Source organism: Anopheles funestus, chromosome 3RL (assembly GCF_943734845.2).
Source record: "Anopheles funestus chromosome 3RL, idAnoFuneDA-416_04, whole genome shotgun sequence".
Lineage (NCBI taxonomy): Eukaryota > Metazoa > Arthropoda > Insecta > Diptera > Culicidae > Anopheles > Anopheles funestus.
This window is the reverse complement of record NC_064599.1, coordinates 46,118,579-46,140,462: the sequence shown is the minus strand read 5'-3', so window position 1 is coordinate 46,140,462 and position 21,884 is coordinate 46,118,579. Positions and strand designations below refer to the sequence as shown.

General features: G+C 40.9%; 2 protein-coding genes across 2 annotated transcripts in view; one reads left to right on the top strand and one right to left on the bottom strand.

Moving 5' to 3' along the window:
• The window catches only part of LOC125769142 (choline transporter-like 2), a 95,995-nt gene that overhangs the window by 19,562 nt on the left and 54,549 nt on the right, over positions 1–21,884 (top strand). The window contains exons 2-4 of the mRNA XM_049437660.1: positions 16,806–16,880; positions 16,951–17,066; positions 17,304–17,415. The gene's annotated coding sequence lies outside the window, so the exon portion shown is untranslated. The remainder of the gene's footprint in view (positions 1–16,805; positions 16,881–16,950; positions 17,067–17,303; positions 17,416–21,884) is intronic.
• LOC125769141 (ikaros family zinc finger protein) overlaps positions 1–21,884 on the bottom strand; it is a 32,282-nt gene that overhangs the window by 7,991 nt on the left and 2,407 nt on the right. The window contains exons 2-3 of the mRNA XM_049437655.1: positions 382–2,238; positions 95–226 (exon numbers count right to left, since the gene is read on the bottom strand). Of these exons, the coding sequence (XP_049293612.1) occupies positions 95–226; positions 382–2,016 (1,767 nt within the window). The 5' untranslated portion in view covers positions 2,017–2,238. The remainder of the gene's footprint in view (positions 1–94; positions 227–381; positions 2,239–21,884) is intronic.

The window sequence follows — 21,884 nt, the reverse complement described above, 5'->3', positions numbered from 1 at the left end:
TGTTTTATTAAACAACATGTAGTACAAATAGGCTATACATAAATTCGTCCATTTCAAACACAGCAAGACGTGAGTAACCTGCACAAAACTATACCTTGATCAGCGAAGTCAAACTTGACGAAGGGGTAACACATTCTGCTGAATTACTGCTGTTTGAGGTTGGTGGTTCTGTGCTACTACTGCTTCGGGGTTTAATATCGTTGTACTCATCGTTCGTTGTTGGTTCCTGGAGTATCAAATAATTCAATTACATATAGCAAATGACACCTTGTACGTAAAATTGAATCGGTTAAGCATAACATTATGTTCGATGTACAAATGATAATATTAGCATGCAAACAAATTTCTACTCCCTCATGATGGGTGGCCGTCGTGACTTACCTGTTTTATAGGTATTAAGCTAATCGATGGTGTAATAGGGTTATCAAAAATAATATGCCTTGAGCTTTGTACTAGTGTCGGAAGCATCGTGGTAGTCGTCGACGAGGACGAAGATTGGGAACTGGAAGGAGCATTTGAGTCTGCCGAATGGGGTGAACCAGCCGGTGATCCAGATGATGCGACAGTTGGTGTCCCACCGTTAGAGGGTCGCACAATTGCTTGAATGTCCAGTGCAGACGAGATCGTTGCGGATGAGGTTGACGTTGTCGGTGTGCTGCGATCATTGTTGCTGCCAGGACTGGGACCATTTGAATGTAACATAGGTGTCCCATTATGCGATCGGTTTCCTTGATGTAAGTCTTGCTGACATCCGGCAGAACCTCCGGCACCTGCGGAACCGTCCCGGCTGCAGTTCAGTGGTAAGCTGTTATCATCATCCGCATTGTCCATGGAGATCTCAACGTGCGGTGTAAGGAAGTGCATCGGCGGCGTGCCGTTATCGAGCGATCGTTGCATCGTATCGGCAGCTGCTGCAGCAGCCGCCGCCGCCGCACCTCCATCACCAAACGAGGCATTGACCGCGTTCATAGCTGCCAAGGCCGCCGGTAACAAGTTTGCCGGATTGTGTTGATCGAGAGCAAGCAACAGAGACGATGGCGTCCCCGGTCCCGGATTATCCAAATCGATGCCGTGTCGATTAAAAAAGTGCACCCTTAACGATTTCATTGTACCTGCACGATAGCTACAAAGAGGGCATGTCTTGACGAGATCATGCTGGCCAACGTGTTCGTTTTGAAAATGTGCACGCATCGCAATCTGTCGCTGAAAACCTCGATTACAGATTGGGCAGTGATAAGGTAGCGTTTTTGTGTGCGTTGTGAAGTGTTCCGCCAGGTGGTCTTTGCGGAAGAATCGTTTTTGACAGACTCGGCATTCATACGGCTTGACTCCTGTGTGTCGCATCTTGTGACGACGCATGTTCGCCCCGTTGGAGAACTTCATATTGCAGACATCGCATTCAAAGAGCTTTCGGTTGCCATTATTGTTGTTGTTATTAGCATGTAGTGGATTGTTGTTATTGATCGCGCTCGTATTGTTGTTATTGTGGCTATGATGGTTGAGATGTTTGAGGTTTTCCAGCAGCTGGGCTGCAGCCACACTTGACGTTGTCGTTGTAGTCGTCGCTCCAGAGGTAGATTCCGAATTGTCCGACAGATTATCATCTCCTCCACTGATGTTTCCACCACCACCACCATTTCCTGTGGCAATATTGCCAGAACCACGTAAGGACGAGATTGTGCTCGAGAGACAACTAGCTAGCGCACTGCTGTCCATACTCGAATCCACTGAGGAGGCTACACGATCGTTCATCTCACCACAGTCAGGCTCCTCTTTAGTGGTAACAGATCCGGCGGCAGCCTTAGCAGCTGCCGCCGCCGCTGCCGCAGCGGCTTTCATGATGATACTGGCTGGTGGTTCCATCATCGAAGCCAAAGCGGCTACTGCTGCTTCTGCTTCTGAGGCAGAGGCTGTAGATGTAGCTGCCGCTTCCGTGTGCTTCAGTAAACCGTGATTTGCACGCCTTCTTAATCCATGTGAAGAGGATCCAGCCGAGTCCGGCTCACTAGTGGACATCGGTACTATTGGAATCGGACACGGCGTTCGGGCTTGTCCACGGACACTCCGACGCCGTTTGTTCGCGGAGCGTTTCGTTTTGTGGCGTTTATTGAGCAGTTGAGAGATGAGAACGGCAGCAAGCGCAATACTACAATGCTTATTATCCTTATTTACAACTCAGCCTGTTGGAATTTTGGCAATAAATTTGTACTCAATTTAGGCGAATGATCGGTACTGCTTCTGAAAAAAACAACAACAAAAACGGTTCGATTATGTTAGATTTCGTTTGCTTTTTGTAGTATGAAATGTCTCTCATTGAGTAGTGATTAGTTTCATTTGTCAAAATCGTTTATATCAGCGTTTCCCACTGTTTTATTTAAATCCTTTCATCGCTTACAATTTACATGAACTTTTTTGTAGGATGATGATGATGATGATAAGTCCCACCTCTTACCCCAACACAGGTTTGACTAGTAAGTCAGAAATGGCCGGTATGACCTTAGAGATCGTTAAGCCAAGAAAAGAGAGATAGAGAGTGAGAAATACAAATAAGCAACACAAAAAAGGTAATGTGTAAATACAAATTTGAAGTAATGAATGAGTATATATGATCACACATTTATACACTATAAAAGATGTGTTGCTTCGTAGAAACACCCATAAGTGATCATCCTTATAATTAGGTCAGAGAAATCGCAAACAAAAATGGGATACAATATGGGATAAAATGGAGAGTTGATTCAATTACACTGGAAACATTTATCGAAGTGTTTTTCTTTCCTTCGCCATCAATCCATATCAGTTTGAGCTTACTATCTCTCCTCTGTCCATGTGGACGACCTAAAAGGACCTTATGGGCTGGGTCGTCCGGTGTCATTATAATGACTTGACCAGCCCCCCAGAGACTGGCGAGTTGAATTCGCTGTGCGATAGAGAGCTATTCTTTTTTTTTTGCTCGGTTAGAACGGCCTGGCCGTATTAAGACTTATTTTACCACGTAGCAGGATAGTCAGTCCATTTATAGTCAGTCCATAGTCAGTCCATAGTCAGGCGCCGTTTATCACATGCGCCACCGGTCCGCCCCGGTACTCATGCTCATGCTCAATAAAGAGCTACTCATGAGCACAACTCTTAGAAATCGTCGTTACAGCGATTTTTCCATTGTCCTTCCACACACACGGGGCCAAACAGCTTTCTGATCTTCCTCTCGAACGCGGTTAAGAGGGTTTCATGATTATTTGACAAAGTCCATGTATGAAAGGCGTTTCTGAGTACTGGAACTAAATAGATTCTACAGGATTCCAGCTTCGTCGCGAACGGTGTTTTAAATGGAGAGGTTTCCTCGGATTGTGGAAAGGCCGGTTGGGAGTTAAACAACCTAGCCCATATCTCAATATCATTGTTGTTGCTGATGCTGGCCTTTGATCCAAGATAGGTGCAGTTTTGGACTAGTGCAAAAGTACGGCTACCTATCTATACGTCCTCCCGGTCAGGGTTTGTTAGCAGGCCCATTGGTTATGGCTGACACATTGTGGCTTAGTAGGCTTATTATTACCACATTTCCGAGTAGTCAGTATACATAACGATGATTTGAAGAGATTTTATAAATAATCTCTGAAATATTAGAATACACCTCAAAACGCTAGATTGAATTATATCAATATAAAATTTCCTTATTTCATTATTTAACTTTTATCATTTATTGTTTGTATACAACTAAAGATTATGAGAGATTAAATAGACGTTGCAAATAATAATTTATACTTTTGAAGCAGCCTGTGCCGATGGTTTCTTTACGAACATGTACAAAACCACTTCAATATAAACCTATATTAATTTATTCAATTGCAATATGAATACGAGCATTTGTCAACCAATTGGGATTCTGTTATCTTTCACTAAATATTTTAATTTTACATCATATTTTTAAAAGCCTTTTGATAGCAAAATAAATTTTGATTCATGCTTCAAAGACGAAAAAAGATTTTAAAAAATATACGAAAGATATAACTAAAGACACGTGTTGCAGGTATCCAGTGTTTCAGTGTAAAGGGAAAGTGCGTCGTTAAGATGACCGGCTACACGGTCTGTTTTGTAAGTAGGCGTATCATGGACACGAAGTTCATTAATATTGTTGACTATTTGTTAAAAGATTTTTTTATTAACGATTGTGCTCACTTAGTTACGCAATGCAACTTTATTCAATTTACCACTATTAAAAAAATCAATGAACAAATCGGAGCCAAAACATCGGAGGCTATAGCCTCGCGCAATCTATTTTCTGAAAATATTTCTTATTTTTGAGTTGAATAATTGAGTGATTATCAAACAAACTGAATGGAATATGTACTACTGTTTCTGATAATGTAAGTATAATCGATACGTGCAGGGCCAAATTTATTAAACAAATTGTGTATAAAACCACGCTGACACATGTCACTATCAATGTTAATTTGCATCGTTGGAATGAATTGTAAGCAAAAACTCAATCACACCATACTTGAAAGTTCATATATTTACATAATCATCGCCGACTGGCAGAGGCTTCCTGAAATAGAGGGTTTGTGCCTCGTCCGAATGCTTTTAACCGAATCGAGTCCACTCATAAACGGGTCACCTATTGCGGACTAGGTCAACATTTTACTGAAACATATGCTGTATGCTTCCAATGAAGAAGCGTGAATCCGATCCGGCCAACATCAACCAAGTGTTGGTTGCCGCAGCATAGCCAAACGAAAACAAAACCAGTCCAGCAACCATCCGGTGGATGGATTCAGCAAGAAAATTGGGGGCGAGGTGCAGTAGACTTGCACATCAAAATGTGGTAGTAGTTCACCTGTGTTTCAGCCCTGCTTTCTCCAGTACCGCAACTGTAGGCCGGTGGGATTGCGCGATTCCCATGAATCAGCACATCATACTAAAGCGCAGTAATTCACTCCACCCAAAAGATGATACCATCGTGTCAGATAGCATATACGTGGTTGATAAGAAATGATTTACGTACACACAGGACATAAAGTTGAAAATGAAGGTATTCTAATGAAATCTCAATTGAATTTATTTAGTAAATGATCAGTTTAACGAAAATTTTCGTTTGGTTCGTCGGCATTTTATTTTAATTTTCAAAATCATGTTTCATAAATTTCAAAAATGTTTGGTTGCTTCAAAACAATGCAATAATGATTTGTGTATCAAAATTATGCAAACAACACCATACGTAGTTCATAAATTGCAAATTTTAGTCAAAATAACCGGATAAATAAGCTAAAATAAATATTCAATGAATTAAAATGACACAGCAATTAAAATTAAAAAATCCATCACAAACGATTGGATAGAGAATAGTAAAAATGTATCTTACATATGTTTAATGGCTGATATCAAATACGATATCAGGTAAACCATATTTGTTTAAAACAATTCAAATTATTGTTCAGCATCGTGTAACATAATCAATACTTATACTTTCATATCATTCATATGACAGTGTTATCTAAACAGCGATATTAAGTGGAAACTAAAAACAGACGAGCTGCCCTGCAACGTTGTGTTTGTTTCGAACTTAATCCCACTCACGCCTGACGCGTCAATTGCGTACGCTTGCGTCTGCCCTGGTTGTTTGAATGCACATTTCTCGCCTTCTAGCCCATCGTTGAACAAGTGTTGTCCCGTAATCCGTTCACCTTCGTTTGTCTGCTATTGCATTCACTGAGTGCTACTAATACCGTGCGCCTGCACCGCAATGCTGCGTCGGTGTCCCAATTAGCTCGGTGCAACAACCTGTTGGTTGAATCGCCGTACTGCTTACCCCATAGGGTACCTTGCCCAAAACGGTAAAGTGATGTGTGGCCTTGCGCTGAAGACTGTGTGCATTCAAACTGGCCCTAGAGAGCGAAAAAATCATAGCAGCATACGCTTAGAGGGGTGTTTTGCTGTTAGGAACAATCATTACTAGTTCCGATTTACAAGTTACATTCGATGACTTGTTTAAGTAACATAGAATGGATACACATTTTACCATTTATTCATTTACTAATTTAAGATACCAACAAAACTATATTCAAACTATTTAGAAATTTGTTCCTTAGCTCAATTTATCACATCGCCAATATTTGCTTTTGTGTATATTTCAACTATAGTAGCAGTATTTCTGTTTATGAATCAGAACATATTGTTCATACATTAACACTTAACTACCAAATTTCTGACACCATTTGCTCTAGCATCGGTCATTCCGCCAAACACTCAATCAGCTGTTGATCATATAGCCCTGGACGCATAAGAATATGAGCAGCCAAGGGTTGGGGTGTTGTTTTCAGCGAAACCATTGCCACACAATCGCACCAACACACAACCAGGCTGCGTTACCGAGGTCTGATGCACACGTTCGACCTGTCCTCGTTCGGTCGGTGGCTTCATAATTAATTCTTTCCCAGTTTCCTCCTCTCTCGAAGGCTTGCACGATTGCCAAAGCGGTGGCACCGCCAGCGATGATCACGATGGCGAAGGAACGAGCTTTCAACATAGTGAATCAACCTACTGCTGCTCTCCCGGACCTCGGTAAGTTGGTTTTCTGTTGGTAGTTGCCAGATTGGTCGACCATGCGCCAGCCACTTCGTAGCTTTAGCCGGGCCCCTCCGAATGACCGATGGAGCTGTTTCACAATTCACACCGCGTATTTAGTGCATGCCTACCCTCACCACTTTTCTTGCTCTTTGAAGTATTTCCAAAGCGAGGAGCCATCCAGCCAAACAGCTTCGGCTTTAAAGAGGGGTATAAGAAATAGAAACTGCCTCAGATAGTTATCTGCGCCGCACGAGGGTTGGGCAGTGTGAGCAACGAGGAAGAAAATGAAAAATGTGCATAACTAGCAGTAGAAATCACAAAACGTCGTCCATGGTGATGAAAAATGGGAACTTCACTTCAACGACGACCAACTGGATATATATATATATGTATATAGAGAGAGGGGCTCTGTTTTCCAAAGCCTTGGCAAGGAAAGGAGAGAGTCTTTACAATATATGAACAAAAAAATGGATGAAGTCCGTTGCGGCGAACTGCACGCACGCACTACTGACTTCTATTGCTTCAGTAGACCGCAATGTTGCCTCAGAGCCTCCAGTGAAAACGTCCATGGTAAGGAACGAGCAATCGGGCTTTCCTTCACGTCGTCGTCACGATGTCCACAGTCTCTGAGTATTGGTGCTCTATTTTAGGAGTATGTCGAAAGCTCCCGCGTACAGCCGATCTACCAACAGCTCTAGGGCCTTCATGTAGGTTCAGCTCAGGTAGCGTTGGGCCCCGCCGCTTGGAACGCTCCCCTACGCGACGTTGTGCAGTGTGAAAGACTCAATATACTCAAGGAGCTGTCTGTTACAGGCCATGGACTTTGGGCAGGTCTATATTGCATGCGTGGCACTGGATCGGTAGCCAGTGAAAAGCGCCAAGTCAAGTGTAACTGCTTTGCGCTTTCCATCTCCAAATGTGTCTTAAACGGATACACGAGCATCTGCAGAATATATCTAACCCCGAAAGCAACAAACGCGGTAGCACAGATGACAAACATCCGCCCAATAACAAAGGCTTGTGTAAAAGTACTGCACAGTATGTTGTTTTTGTTACGCTTTTTCACGTTTCACGTTATGCTGATTGTAAAAAATAAAAATAAAACAGAAAACTTTGCTCCATACTTTGGATTTGGCTATGAATTTGGACACTCAATTACGTATAAAGTACTTTATCAAAAAGCAAAACAAAAAAAATAAATGAGCTAAGCTTTAAATTTGTATGACCATTATTCGTTACACCTGTTTAAGTTTCTGTTCCCAAAATAGTATACAACTGCCTACATAAATGGATTTGGGCATAAGCTTCGATTATTTTTCCACAATGCATGTATGCCATACATACAATACAGTTACGTATTTAATTCGTAGCAGTTTGCAGACATTCGTACAATGGTTAAATTATGATTTGATTTAATATTATAACAGAATTAGGTTGTATACTTAACTTACATAAACAATATTTTACACAGTGAATACACTGTGATTATGAATTCAAATCAAAATAAAAAAATCTATTATAAACCCTTGCACCACCATAGTCTTTGATGCAAAGAACTTAACTCTCTTACAGCATACGAATGTCATTAGAGGCCGCAAACACGAACATAAACCAGTTCCGAACGAAAGTGAAAATGAATATTCTTCGCACACTACATCGCCGACGCCGTTACTTGGCACGCGGTTGAGTAGTTTGTTGCTGTTTGTCTGGTTCTTTACTTTTGCTTCCATTCAGTTTCACTGTCACTTTTTCTCATATCGAAATGAAAACCTGAACATCTCGAAACGATGGAATTGAATACTATACTATTATGTGATCATAATCCACATATTAAAGCCATATTGTATTCAACCGTGTTAGTTTTTTTCTGTTTTGCTGATAACGAATGAATATAGCAGGCTAATCATTCAATAATATAAATACAAAGCTTTAGGAAATGGAATAAATGTGCTTAAATCTTTCCCAACGCACAAAATCCTTCATACCAAACCTGGAACATACGTACTGTGCTATGAAAAACGTTATTGGTGGCGCCCCACAAATTCGCAAAGCCCCCTGCTGCAAAGAAATCAATATTAAAGAAGAAAAGTGTGTACTGGGAAATCGTTATTGCGTTCCTCCTGGAGCAAACTCATCGATCCGGTCACTGAACCCAACGTAACAAAAGCGCCATCTCTTGCATGCGTAAAAGTGCGTTTATGTTTTCGCTCTCTCGTCAACATTCTCAGCTTGCATACGCGACCTCGGTTCAGGCCTTCCGCAAAAGCCTACTCAAGGGATTGTACATTATATACATTATGTACAAAGCAAGAGAATCCCGAAAAACACTAGCTTCTGTCAGGACATTGACCTTTTTCCATGCTACGCATCGACGCAACGAACGCAAGTCATTGACATTGAACAGCTAAGGGGAATGAGGGAAGGAAAAGCGAAACGCGTTATGTCTGGGGAACGGGGGGAGCTGGCTGTTATAGGATCCAGAAATTTTATCGGGACAATGAACTTGAGTAACCCCACTTTCAGTGAGCAGGACATTTAAAGGAGCTCGCGTGACAGTGGGATTATTCTTGCTTTGGAACTCATGAGGAACGTATACTTCCCCAGAAGGCAAGTTCCAGTTTTAGCGAATGTGAGTTCTCACGGGAACACTAATATAGTGTTACGCTAACAATTCAACATAAAAGCTCTTTGATACTTTGATCAAACATGTCACATAATTGAATTTCTAAAACATGAAACTTTAACTAATTTTGCTTAATATTCATTCCTTTGTTTTTTAACATTTGCCCGGTGGTGTATGTAATAAATGATGTGAAACGGTATCAAATCCCATCCGGAACATCCCCGTTAAAAATTTACAAATATCTATTGGGATTTAAGTACAGACTATATAGACCGGTTTAACTATAGAAATAAAAATTTTGGGTTTTATTTTGCATACCAAACAGCTTCAACCAAAGTCGCATGAATTCATACAAAATGTAAAAATTTTAATTATTTGTTTTTACGAGATTTGCCTGACCTGAAGGAAAAGTAGGTATTAATAAGTACTTGATATCTTTCGTTGACCAAGAAAAAAAAATATTAACATTATCTAAATTCTATAATGAAAACGTAAACCTTACAGTAGTGCAGGATTTCCCAATGGCCGTTATTCTAAGCAAAAAGTTTTCAACTTTAGCATATTGTACAATGCATAACATTTTGACATTTGTCAAAAATTTTGTCAAAAAAATGTCAAAAAATAATTTGAAATCGCAAGTCATTTACCAATGACACGCAAGGCACCAAGTGTTTTGTTGCGTAAAACAGCGAGATTTAAGACAAGTTAAAGCAATAGTAAAAGCGGATCTGGGCCAAAGGATGTTCTCATAAGAAAAAACTTAGTTGAGAAAATAAACGCAAAACCGATATAGAAAACAAAAGTAAGTTTTCTTATGTTTTAAAATGTAATACACCGTTGGCGGTACTACTAATAGAAGAAGTCAGGAAAGTGTTTGGTCGTCATCCCGCACAATGCATAATATTGAGCGCCTGGATAAAATGATCTTGGGTGTATACTTTGGTCCTGCTCGGTAGTTTCGTCGCTCCTTAGGATCAATGCTAAGAAGTTCAAAAGAAATATTGAATAATTGTAGAATTGCAAAAGAATGTTTTCTGGGTTTATGTATTTTGGGTTGTAAAATTGAGATTTTTAAAGACCCAGACTTATAAATTTTAATGGATTATTTAGATTGTATTTGGAGAAGCGTATGTTTTAAAGGTTTCTTTACTGTTTTTCTAAATTGAGTTGTGATTTCTTTCATTTGCTGTTTGCAATATCGTGCAATATCAAACATTGATTTTTACACTCACTTATGTGCTCATTATGACGAACAGTCACTTTCTTAAGTAACATGAATTTGCTTTTTTACGGGAATATTTTACTTCAAAATGAACGGCCATTTAACATGTGCTATGCTTATTTCTCAGGATTAACATGAAGATCCTTTCATAAGGTAGACCGATGATAGACAAATAGCTTCGTGTTTAGATGTTAGGAAGCGAATATCAGACAATTTGTCTCATGTCTTGAAATTGAAACTCAAATAAAAGCAAGCAAATATTTGACTGTGCAAACACGACCCACGTTCCTTTGGCTGTCCACTCAATCGAAAACACGTGTAATTAAGAACTCGTCTTGCTTAGTGAGAAGAGAAGTGGAGAATAAAAAAAACTTACAGAACCACGAATTTAATTTCTAAAACAGTAGCAGAATTTGAGTATTGAAGTACTTCGAAGAGATTTAATGATTTTAAAACTATTACAATTGTTTTCAAACTGATGTATATGATGTAACTCACAAAACAACATATTATATCTTCAACATTGTCAGTTGATTAACGCGATTTTTAAATCCTCCACAGTTCTCAATGAAGAATGTTATAATACGAGGATTAGGACAAGTGGCAAAAGATTTTTGGGAGAACTAACTTAGAGTACATCATTCTACACAACATGTAGATATGGTTGACCAATATAACAAAGGCGTAAAAATGAATAATTAAACAATTGTACAATTGCAACTTCATAATTACACATTTTAAGTTAAAGGAAATAATTGAAGTTCGAAGTTTATTGTTTTCATAAGTATGCAAATTCTGTGCAAAGTATGCAATCTAGGTATTTCAAACACGTATTGCACTTGCTTGGACACTCTAATTCAAACGTTTCGTAACTATTATTGTTCAATTTTGTTTTTTTTTCTGTGTAATGAAAGAATCCATTGATATGTTCTGGGCTGTTCAACAGTGAGTGGCCTTCAAGGCGTCATATTGGAAATGAAGAGCTTCAGATTGACCCATAAATTCCATATTCCTCATGTACCACGTTTTATGTTTTGCTTCGTGCACCGTACAACCACCGGTGAACGGAAGGCAGAAAGGTTAACGATATATTGCGAAGCTTGCAACTATAGCAGGAGTCTTCCCAGGTAGCTTGCGAAATCGAAATGGTTATAGTGTGTTGGAGGGAGGATGGGGGGTTCAGGGATTAAGCCTAAACTTGATATTTTCTTTCGTTTCGAACTGTCAAATGTAGGTGAAACGAGTGGAAAACTAAAAACAATACTGCTCATGATCCCATAGCGTCCATTCGTCTCTCGCCGACGCTTTGGCAACAATCAAGGCACTAGATGCAGTGAGCCGTAGCAGACAGGGGCTGCCCGATGCCCTCAGAATTGGTGGGCCAGCCGTGATGGACGATGTTCCCATAACATAATTTCCACTTCTTTATACGGTAACAACCAGAACCGGAGGAACCTCCACTCCAAAACCAAATGACGAACCACGGCAACAGCGGTAGGGCCACAGCATACATTTGCCTTATTAGGTTAGGCCGAAACACTCGAATTGGAGGCTTCCTCGGATTGGAGGCCACCAATCATGGCAACGCTAAGGGAAACGGTTTCGTCGGATTCGGGCCGATTTCGAAAGGTGGTGGAGATAAAGTAACGACGGATCCTCAGTCTGTTCGGGGAAACCACGATCAAGTAAGGCACACTCAGCTGATGATGGTGATATTTCACACCCCTCTAGGAACTCTGTGCTGCTGTGTTGCAAGCAGGTCTCCGAAATCAGACATGGCGTAGATCGGAATTCTGGCATTGCACACGTTGAAAGCATGGTATGGGTAATCGTGCCTTCGATGACATAGTCGCACGTACTGTCTTCTAGAGTATGTAAAATGCAGATGCTGGACAGTTTATGCTAGCTGCCGTGCTGTTTTGCAACACTGAATAGTGCCACTGAATTGGCAGTTCGGTTACAAACAAAGTCGATTGGTATGAAAACGATAAACTTCAGATTGAATGATTAACATTGATAAAGTTTGGTCTATAATGTTGTTATTTTATTTCTTTTTTTCCAACATGGTTAACTAACATTTGATATTTGCTATTTGTATGTGGATTTTACAACAAGTCCATTCCAGGAATATTTTCTATTTCCATCTATGATCGTATTATCGATCTTCTTTCCACTCATTTCTGCCCGATTCTTCATTTCACTCGTAGTCGATCATGGCTCTTGCTGAGGGAGCGTTTTGGTGTTTCCCCATCAGGAGCAACTTTAACAGCAGTCTCGTGACATACTTTCCAGCCACTCAACCAAGCAACCGACCAGCCAACCCAGTGAACTAGTGAGCTCCATAGCCAAGGGGGAAGCGCCGCTGAGGTTGTGGAGTCCATTAGAAACCGGCCGCAGCCTACGAACCCAGTGACTACCTTTCCTCGCCTATTCCTATCAAGCCTTCTCCCATGCCGATTGAAATGTCCCAGTTAAGCAAAGATGAATCAAAGCTCTTTGGGTTGGTTTGGCAAACACGTTTATTTCTTCTCTTTTTTTGTTCAGATTCCCTGGTAGTGGTAGTGTGTGCCTTTTTGTGCCTGTCGCTGGTTACATAATAATCCACGGCCATCGTTGGATCTGGTGGAGGTTAAAATGAAGCTAAGAGTGGGAGATGCTGCACGAGGAGACTGGATTGTGGCTGGATTGGATGGGAAGATGAGATCTGACTGTGCATTACTCTTATTTTATGTTGCGTTTTTATGCGTAAAAATTATATTACGTCACAAGCTAAATTATTTTTACTAAAATACCGTTACAAAAACAATACAGAAATAAAACTTTTTTTTCTTTAGCTAACGCAATCTACTGGACCATGTTTGCCACATATTACGATATAAAAAGGCGTAAAATTCTAAACAAAATAATCAATACGATTTCACCGACATAATGGTATATATGAGTTTCGCTCGAAGACTTTCGGTGTATTAGAGCGAACTTCAAGCCACGAGAGATCATGGATTCATCTATTTGCACTCTACTTTACAATCGATTGAAAAAATCGTTGATAAATAGGCCAAACGAAAACTCTCCGAAAGAGAAATAGTTTGCACCATTTTACTTAAAATTTAAACCCAGCACAGTCAACATTCTAATAACGAGTTTATTCCGTTTCAGCGATTTAGTCGTTATGCGAAAAACTCGCTAAACGAGATTTTTTTTTCATTCTCTATTTGTATGAAAAATAAAATAATCCATTCCACACTGAAAAATGTTCATTCCAAGTAGGTTTAATCTTTTAAAACTGATAAATTATAAAAGCACACTCTTTTCCTCACCTTCACAAGTCAATAAACGGCTTGTTGTTTGGTGGCATTGATATGAACAGTTTCTGAACGTTACATATCAGGCCAAAACAAATTCAATGTCATCGGCACTGAGCACCAAAAACAAAGTAATTGTTGGACTCAAAATGCACGTTATATGAAATTTAGCTGCATTACTATTATTCTTATGAGTAATAGTATTTTCGTATAGTCACTTAGCTTTACGCATTATGCAAAAAACTCGTAATTATGAAAAAATTTCGCGTAGCCACTATAACCTATGTGTACCAACAATACGACACTATTTTTGACACCACGCTTTATTTCATGTAATGAGGTTTTTTTAGTTTTTATTTATCCATTCCTCTTACTTAAGTTTAATCCATTTATCTGAGTTCGCACCTCAGATAAATGGATAAAAGAAGCTAGATCTTGTTTTTCCGCATTCTATACTTGTACTGCGAGTTTCATAAATATGAGAAAAATTGTACAATATTTTCACTTTTGTTCTATTTCCCCTACTTCCAACTCTGTGATAGAAACGTATAATGAAATCGGAATCAAGGAAATTTATTTAAATTCATTCATGTCAATGCAATTCACCTCAAGTCAATGCAGAACCTAAGGCAAGATTACGGGTCCTTCATTAAAGCTTCTGGTGACCCGGTGACAAATAAGTTTGGATCTTGTTTCTCACCTTTCACCTTCGCCCACTTTATGTAGAAGGGCAATTAAGATATGACGGAACTCAATATACAAAAGATTTATTTCCAAACTTCAGATTTGTTATGCGAATGTGTTAAAATTTTTAGTCATCGTAAAATGAAAAAAAGGAAAAGGGTTGGCGCATGTAGTGCATATGATAGCGGTGCCGGTCTCATATGACAGAAGAGGTTAAAATTTCATCCACTTCAAAACTCCGTAGGAAGGACTAACTATTCAGCTATGTGATAAAATTAAATCTCCCAAACCAGGAATGGCATACTTGGCCTAAGATGAAAAAGATATCACAAAAATTAAATGAAAGGGTAATATTGGATTATTTTGAAATCAGATCAAAAATCGATCTACTTTTCATAGCACAGATGTAGATTAACTTGACATTATAATGGATGGATAAACATAGCGTTTGCTACAATCCTGCTATACCCTAGAATAACATTTTCTTATCAACCAAACTGTTCTTTTGTCACACAGCTCATCGGTCACGTGCCCGTTTCATTCAATTACAGTGAGGTCCGTTGCCCCAAGAAAATTTGTTTCATTTCTTATTCATATTCAACCCATACCGGTCTTGTAGAAATGTTCCTTTATTAATTCTTCTAATGAATGTAGGATGAGAAATAGCAAATAAAAAACGATCCCGACAATTTCAAATATTTGCAAGTGTACTGACTTTACCTGCCCAAAAACTAGCTGCAAATTGTGTTTCTTCGTATTCTAAATGGCAAATGGAATAGGCGAAGAAGGACTCGAACAGTGGCTTGCACAATTACACTAATTAATCGTCTCCGGATATATTCCAACAACCCATCGCCGCTGAAGTGCGTATAAATATTGGATGACACCTGAGGGATCATTAATGTGCAGGACACGGTAAAAGATGTTCGAAATGAAATGGAATCCTTTTAAATTAGCACACAACCATTACGCTACCAGCAACGTTTTGCCTATTTTTCCCGTTTTTTTTTAAACAAACTTTTTCTTTGATCAATGCTCGTAATGCTGCCATTATCAATCTACTGAAGGTGATACTGGATGGATGATTAACTTTCAATTAAATTTCAGTCAGTTAGCTGTTATACTCTATAAAAAGCTTGTTGAAGGTATGCATTTTTTTAGAGTATATTTTTTTGAATAACGCATAGTTTGAAATAAGAAACATGGTTTGGTACAAGTTTTGAGTAGGATGGGAAAATAAAGCGTTTAATGGCAATGGAACCTTTTCTCAAAATTGATTATAGAAATAGATGGCTAGAATAAATTAATTGGTTTGACAAATCGAATGAAAGACACATACAAAATCAACAAGGCCGGCTCAGAATGAAAACATAGGCAGTTAAAACAGCATGCAGAAACTGAATGCTTGCTGAAGCATGTGAGCACAGAAATAGAAAATAAGGTCAATTTCTCTCGCTCTTGTCCACCTTCCCTGTCCGTCATAAGGTCTCTTTCGCTCGTTGGTTTTCTCTCGCTCAGCCTTTCCCAGTGCATTATCGTTCGCACGAATGCTCACTCACATGAAATACATGCAAAAAAAAACAATCTCTATGGTGATGAGCGTCCAAAACTCGCACCAACGTTCTGTGGGCCACTCCAACGTGACGTTATTTGCTGGGGAGCGCCACTGTCGTCGTTCGATCCATCACGCGGGAAACTAATTCTCATTCGCATACGCTTACACACGGAGCGAGCCGTGGGCCAATGACCAACTGAATTACTGCCTGCTTGAGCAAAACAACGAAACAACATCCAAAGGCGGGCACGAAGGGAAAAGGTTCCAGACCGTTGGGTAGGCCTGAAGTGGCTTATCTAAGCGAAATCCGAATAGAAATCCAGAAAGAGATCGCGAAGACGGCAGCAAAATCATAAATATGTGTGAGGGGCACGATCGTGATACCTCAACGTCATCATGCTTGGCAGACGGGAGTGTACATCGTTGTGGTTCACTACTACGCGCGTTGAATGAATGAAGCGAAAGTGAGTTTAGCTGCCGACTGCACATGGGCCACGCACGTTTGCGCGAATGAATGCCAGAAAATGGCATCATTCCCTCGTGTGAGTACGATAAACCGGTTTCTCTAACCGAAGACCGGCCGTGGATGTGGAATGGGTCGAGAATTGTTGCGAGCCCTAAATCTCCAACCTAGAGGATGGTGGGGATTAATGAGTATCTTTACAGTCCCCCGTCGCCGTACAAACGTACAGTGTTAAAACGAGAGTAAAACTATATCATAGCTCGTATACGCAGTAACACTATAGGACATAACAGGTGCTATGATTGGGACGGATTCGTTCTAGTATTACATGATTTAATGGACAAAAATATAATTTCATTACAGTTTCAAATCCTTTTCTTTCTATCCAACAGATTAAAAATACATCGTGTTTGTATAGTTCGCGGGTATTGAACTAATTCTACCAAAAACGAGACACATAGACAAACGTAAGTATAAATGTTTTAGAAATGGCATCTAAAAGTTGTAACACCCGTATGAACCAAACTGGCAATTCAGTCACTTTCAGAGCCATCGGCAAAGCTGTCTATCAACCCACCCTACAATAGTTGCCCCCCTAGCTGAAGGTCTGTGAACAGATCTCATCGATGATGAACGTCACGCCCTGAATAACCGTAAGTTTAGTGAGACAACCAACAGCTTAGGTACTCCGTTGTACAAGTAGTGCGAGAGCGATGCACTACTCTCTGTTTTTTTTGAATTCCCTCCGGACTGGGAGTGATCAGTTGCTATATCACGGGCTTTCTCCCGGAGGTTCCCGGTTGTCCCAGTTACAATGGCACAAGCGAAAAATGAAAAAAAAAAACGTCCAGATGAAGACCTCATAACATCACTTTCTCTTTGTTGCACAGGATGGTAACCAGATCTTCAGGAAATTGCCATGTGTGTTGTTTTATTAGTATAACCTGCAATGCTTTCCATATGTGCCTAGATGATCTGCTCCGATAATATTTTATATTTTATGTAAGTAGTATGTTTATTCTTTCTAAAACTATTAATAAAACATAAATAGCAAACTTTACAGACCCGCTCATTGTATGGAGACTGTCCTCTCTAACCTTTTTGTGATTGACTATCTATGGCTAAAATGTGTAAAAGTATCATTCGCATTTCTACTACTTAAGCATATCTAGTACTTGGTTTCAAATTATTCTCATAACCTTACCATTACGCAGTTGTTAAGGATTTGATTTCATTGTTTACATATTTGCTCGAATTTTTATTGTTGGACGTTTCTAAGAGTGTTCATTTCGTTGTCTGGGTTTGCCATATATAAATTGCTTAATTAATTTTCTTGTCTAAATTCGTTTTTGAAGGAATTTTTAAAATAATTTTTTCGAACCTATTTGTGAATGTTTAATTTATTGTATAGTTCATTAGTTAAAATTAATGAATGATTAACTACAAATCTTTTTAAGACGTTAAATTAATTTACTTTACCTACTTTTTGGTACTGCTGAGAAACGATCACTCAAATGCAAACTATAGATGGTTTGCCTACAGTGCCACAATAGTTGTTCTTGTAATTGCCAAGAACTTGCCAATGATTGAGAGCGAAAATTATTCAAATGAGGTCAACGAACCTTCGATCGGAGGGTTGCGCGAACGAAAGTGGAGACTCAAAAATGGCAGCATCACATGTGTACCACAATTGCGTAGCACTGGTGAGTTACTCAATTCCCCTCGTGTGCTCCGCTGCTGATGCTTTTAAAGCACTCACGCGAAGCTACGGTAGTTACTTTGAACGACACACGCATCGAGTGCCCGATCTCTTAGGCAATGCTCATTGCTGTGACGTCATGATGTTTTGACTCGTGCACTATTTCAACTGCATGGTACAGAACCTGTTTGAGCGGTTCGCAAAACGTACGGGGCATAGACGAGCATATTTTTACTTGCCGCCGCTCATGCACACCGCTCACTGCGTGGTTCGTGATAGCGCTGCGAATGCAGCATCGCATACGTTGCATACCGAAATCAGCTGATGGTAGTGGTTTTCGTTACTTTTCCCTTTTTCCACATACTCTGCCTGCCGGTGTGTGGCATAGTTAGCTTGCAGGACTAGCGGTTGGCGGTATGTGTTGCAATAAATAATGGCCGTTGGGAACGTGCACGTTTGGGGATAGTTTTGTGAATGGGTTATTTTTGGAATTTTTGGCGGGATCCAACGGTTTCAATTAGATGCAAGAATTCATTTTCTAGTTCAAGGTTAAGAACGAACAATGCGCGGTTGTTTGCTTTCTCATCAATGTAAACTTTTGTATTAAGTCATGGAGACGCCCAGTGCTTTGTATTCTGATGGCTGACACACTTAAACGTAGAGATACGGACAACTGACGAATGATTTTTTTTCTAATTTACTATATTTAATCTTTATTTTTATATTCTTATTACTTTGGACATAAAGTTGTTATTTGAACAGTACATTTTAGGACTAATTCTAATAAAAAAATGTCATTACTTTTGCACCGTTTACTGACTGAAACAAGAGGTTAATATGTTGTATAACAGTGGTCTATATAGCTATGAAAATGTTTTTCGCGAAATCTTTTATCACAAGTGTGCTTTACTGTGAATAGCTGCTTAACTAACAAGTTAAATATGTATTATTAATCTTATAAAATTGGAAAAAAATGCTACCACCGATAGAAGCTTTTTTAGGTGCCACCGATTTCTCATTAGACGGATCCGTATTACTTACGCCACTGTCGACCGCGGGTTTACGTCTGGCAAAATGAGGCCAAAGAACTAGTGCCACTTGCTGTTAACGGGCGACAAACGAGCGATAGTGGAATGAAAAGAGATCGCAATAGCAAAAAACCCCCACACACAAACACGCGCGCAACCGGCCATAGAGGAGTCTCGAAATGATTCCATCGTATCGATGGCCGCTATAAGAGCTCAACTTATGTAATATGTGCGTCTTGTGCGCTGAATAATTTGTAAAAGGTCGCAGGAAAGGTAGGGGAATACAACCCGAACGCAAACTGTTGAAAAAGGCATACGCTGCATTCGAAACGAAAACATGCATTGATCCAAATGGCAGGCGCTAGAAGTAGGCGCGTCTCTTACCAACTTGTTGGCCATAGCCATAAGCACGTCGCTCCCGCTCTAGCGAACTCTCGTTTTCACCGGCAGCTGTCGGTAGGAGCAGCAATATAGAATCTACCCCACAGACTCCCACAGCGACTGCAAGCCATTTTCACTCGTTATTTACTATTCTCTACTCTCTGGTTCGCTGTTTGCGCCAGCATTTGTTTGCACGACGTTCTCCAGCACCATCACTGTTCGGAAAGAAAGAAAACCGAGCACCGGCAATGAGGAGAAGGTGGCGTGACGCGACAAAGCTATGCGCGCGTAGTAGAAGAGAAAGGAAAGGTATCGTCGGGCCAGCAAAATGGTTTCCAATTTGTTCAACACGATTGCATAATGCATCTGAATCGCGATCAGCCGGTAGGTTCGCGCTAGTGTTTCGACCTGTCATAACCTGTCGCATTTTCTCCGATATCGGTCCACCACCCGCGAAGGCGGGCGTATGGAACTTCCCCCCGTCTCCTTCGCATGTCTAAACCGTCATCTATCAAGTTGTGGCCAACTCTTGCAGTCTTGCTTCACCTGTTTCGTTGCCGTTTTCCAGTTCGGGTACACACCCGGTGAAAAACTGTTTGTGGAAGCTGTGGAACATTAATGCACGGTCCGCAAGCCACCCAGCGGCCTTTCGCCATTTGTGCTCTCCACGTGGCTTTGATTTCGAGTTACGCATCGCGTATTGCCGTGCGTTATACGAGACCCATAAGCGAACACGCCATTTTTTGCTTATGGCGTGTTGGTTCCACCACGCACAGTGGCCTAGATAAAGAGCAGCTCGATAGATTGTTTGGTGTGCTTGTATTTGTGTATGTGTGTGTGTGGGAGGGGGGAAGGGGTGGGGGACGGGTGCTTTTTTTCTTCATTCATCTAAAACCCATTGGATCAGTCGACTGCTCAGGACGACATCGAGTGCATACAATGTTCGAGTGCAAACTATTCTTCATTCCCTGCCTCACACGCTGCACATATAGCTGGGTGATGATGCACTCATCACAGGCGGGTGTCGTCGGTGCAACGAACACTAGGTGCGCGCGGCTGCAACGGAGTGTGTTTGGTGAGTTCGGTTTACCCCAATAAGCGTGAGCTCCATAGGGCATCGCGCGTTGGAGGGCCTAACCTAAGCAACTTGTCGTTGTGTCGAAAGAGGATGGCGTAATGTTCGGTTGTGTGCCGAGCGCGGCAAATCAGGTCACAGCGAAAACCATAACCCCACTCAATGCGCGTGAGTATCGCTTGCACATCAGTTAGTGAGTGTGTGCCGGGGGGTTTGATCTCGGCCGGTCGTCGACTTCGGTGCCGAGCTTCAATGGTTTACCGTCACAGCTTGCCTGTCCACGCCTTACCCTACCGCATTCTTCGCCCATACGCCACACCTTATCCATTTTAGCGCTCATGCTCTTTTTTTCTGCATCGGCACCGAGTGCAGCCAGTAGACAACACTATTACGGCAAGGGTTTCAAAAATAATACTAGTTCGCTGCAAACGAACACTTTTTGGCGCGTTCTTGTGTTGTTGTGCATGGGATGGGTCGGGTTTTGTAGTTTCCTTCAATTTGTACTCGCTTTTAATTTCTTCGCTTGTTTCATTTTCTCTTTCTATCCACGTGAACGTGTTTCGTCGTTTGCGAGCGCCAACCACTTCGGTGGGCCATGGTGTTCGTGCGCTTTGCAGGGGTATGAGTGCGTACGAGTAAATATAGGTCAGTAATGTAAAAGCTGCTTCCACTACTTCTTGTTCGCCGTTTTAGCCGCTTTCTCGCTCCTGCGGTCTCTATCGTTTCTCCTCCCGATCGTTCCGTTGCTTGCATATGCTTTCCCAATACATTTCTGCTCACGTTGGAGCACTTTTGTCTTCTTTGTAATTTTAACCCACATCATACATACCATCTTCAACGTCTTCCTTCCCTTTTTTGTGTGTGTGTGTGTTGATAATCCACGCAAATCCACCCCGAACAAGATGGTCGCAATGTGCATTACCATTCAGCAGGTCCGACTAGGTCCGCGATCATCCTGTGCCTTAAGGTAAATGATTTTTTTAATCACACTTTCGCACACAGAAGTTACGTCGATCGCTACCGACCAAACGAACAATCGCATGGTGGCGCATGTTTTCGTTCGCGATTTATCGCAGAAGGCTGCCCAAATCGTTGTCGCAATGGACCTGGGAATGGAGTGAGCACAATTTCTGCTGGCAATGCGGAATATACAAAGAGGAAGAAGGGAACGAGGTAGCATAGGCTACGCCGATCTTTATGCTGTTTAAGCAGAAGTGGAGAGCGCGTGAATTAATTGCCGGGGTAAGGTAAATGATGGCCGCTGTTGCTGAAGCGAAGCGCAAACGAT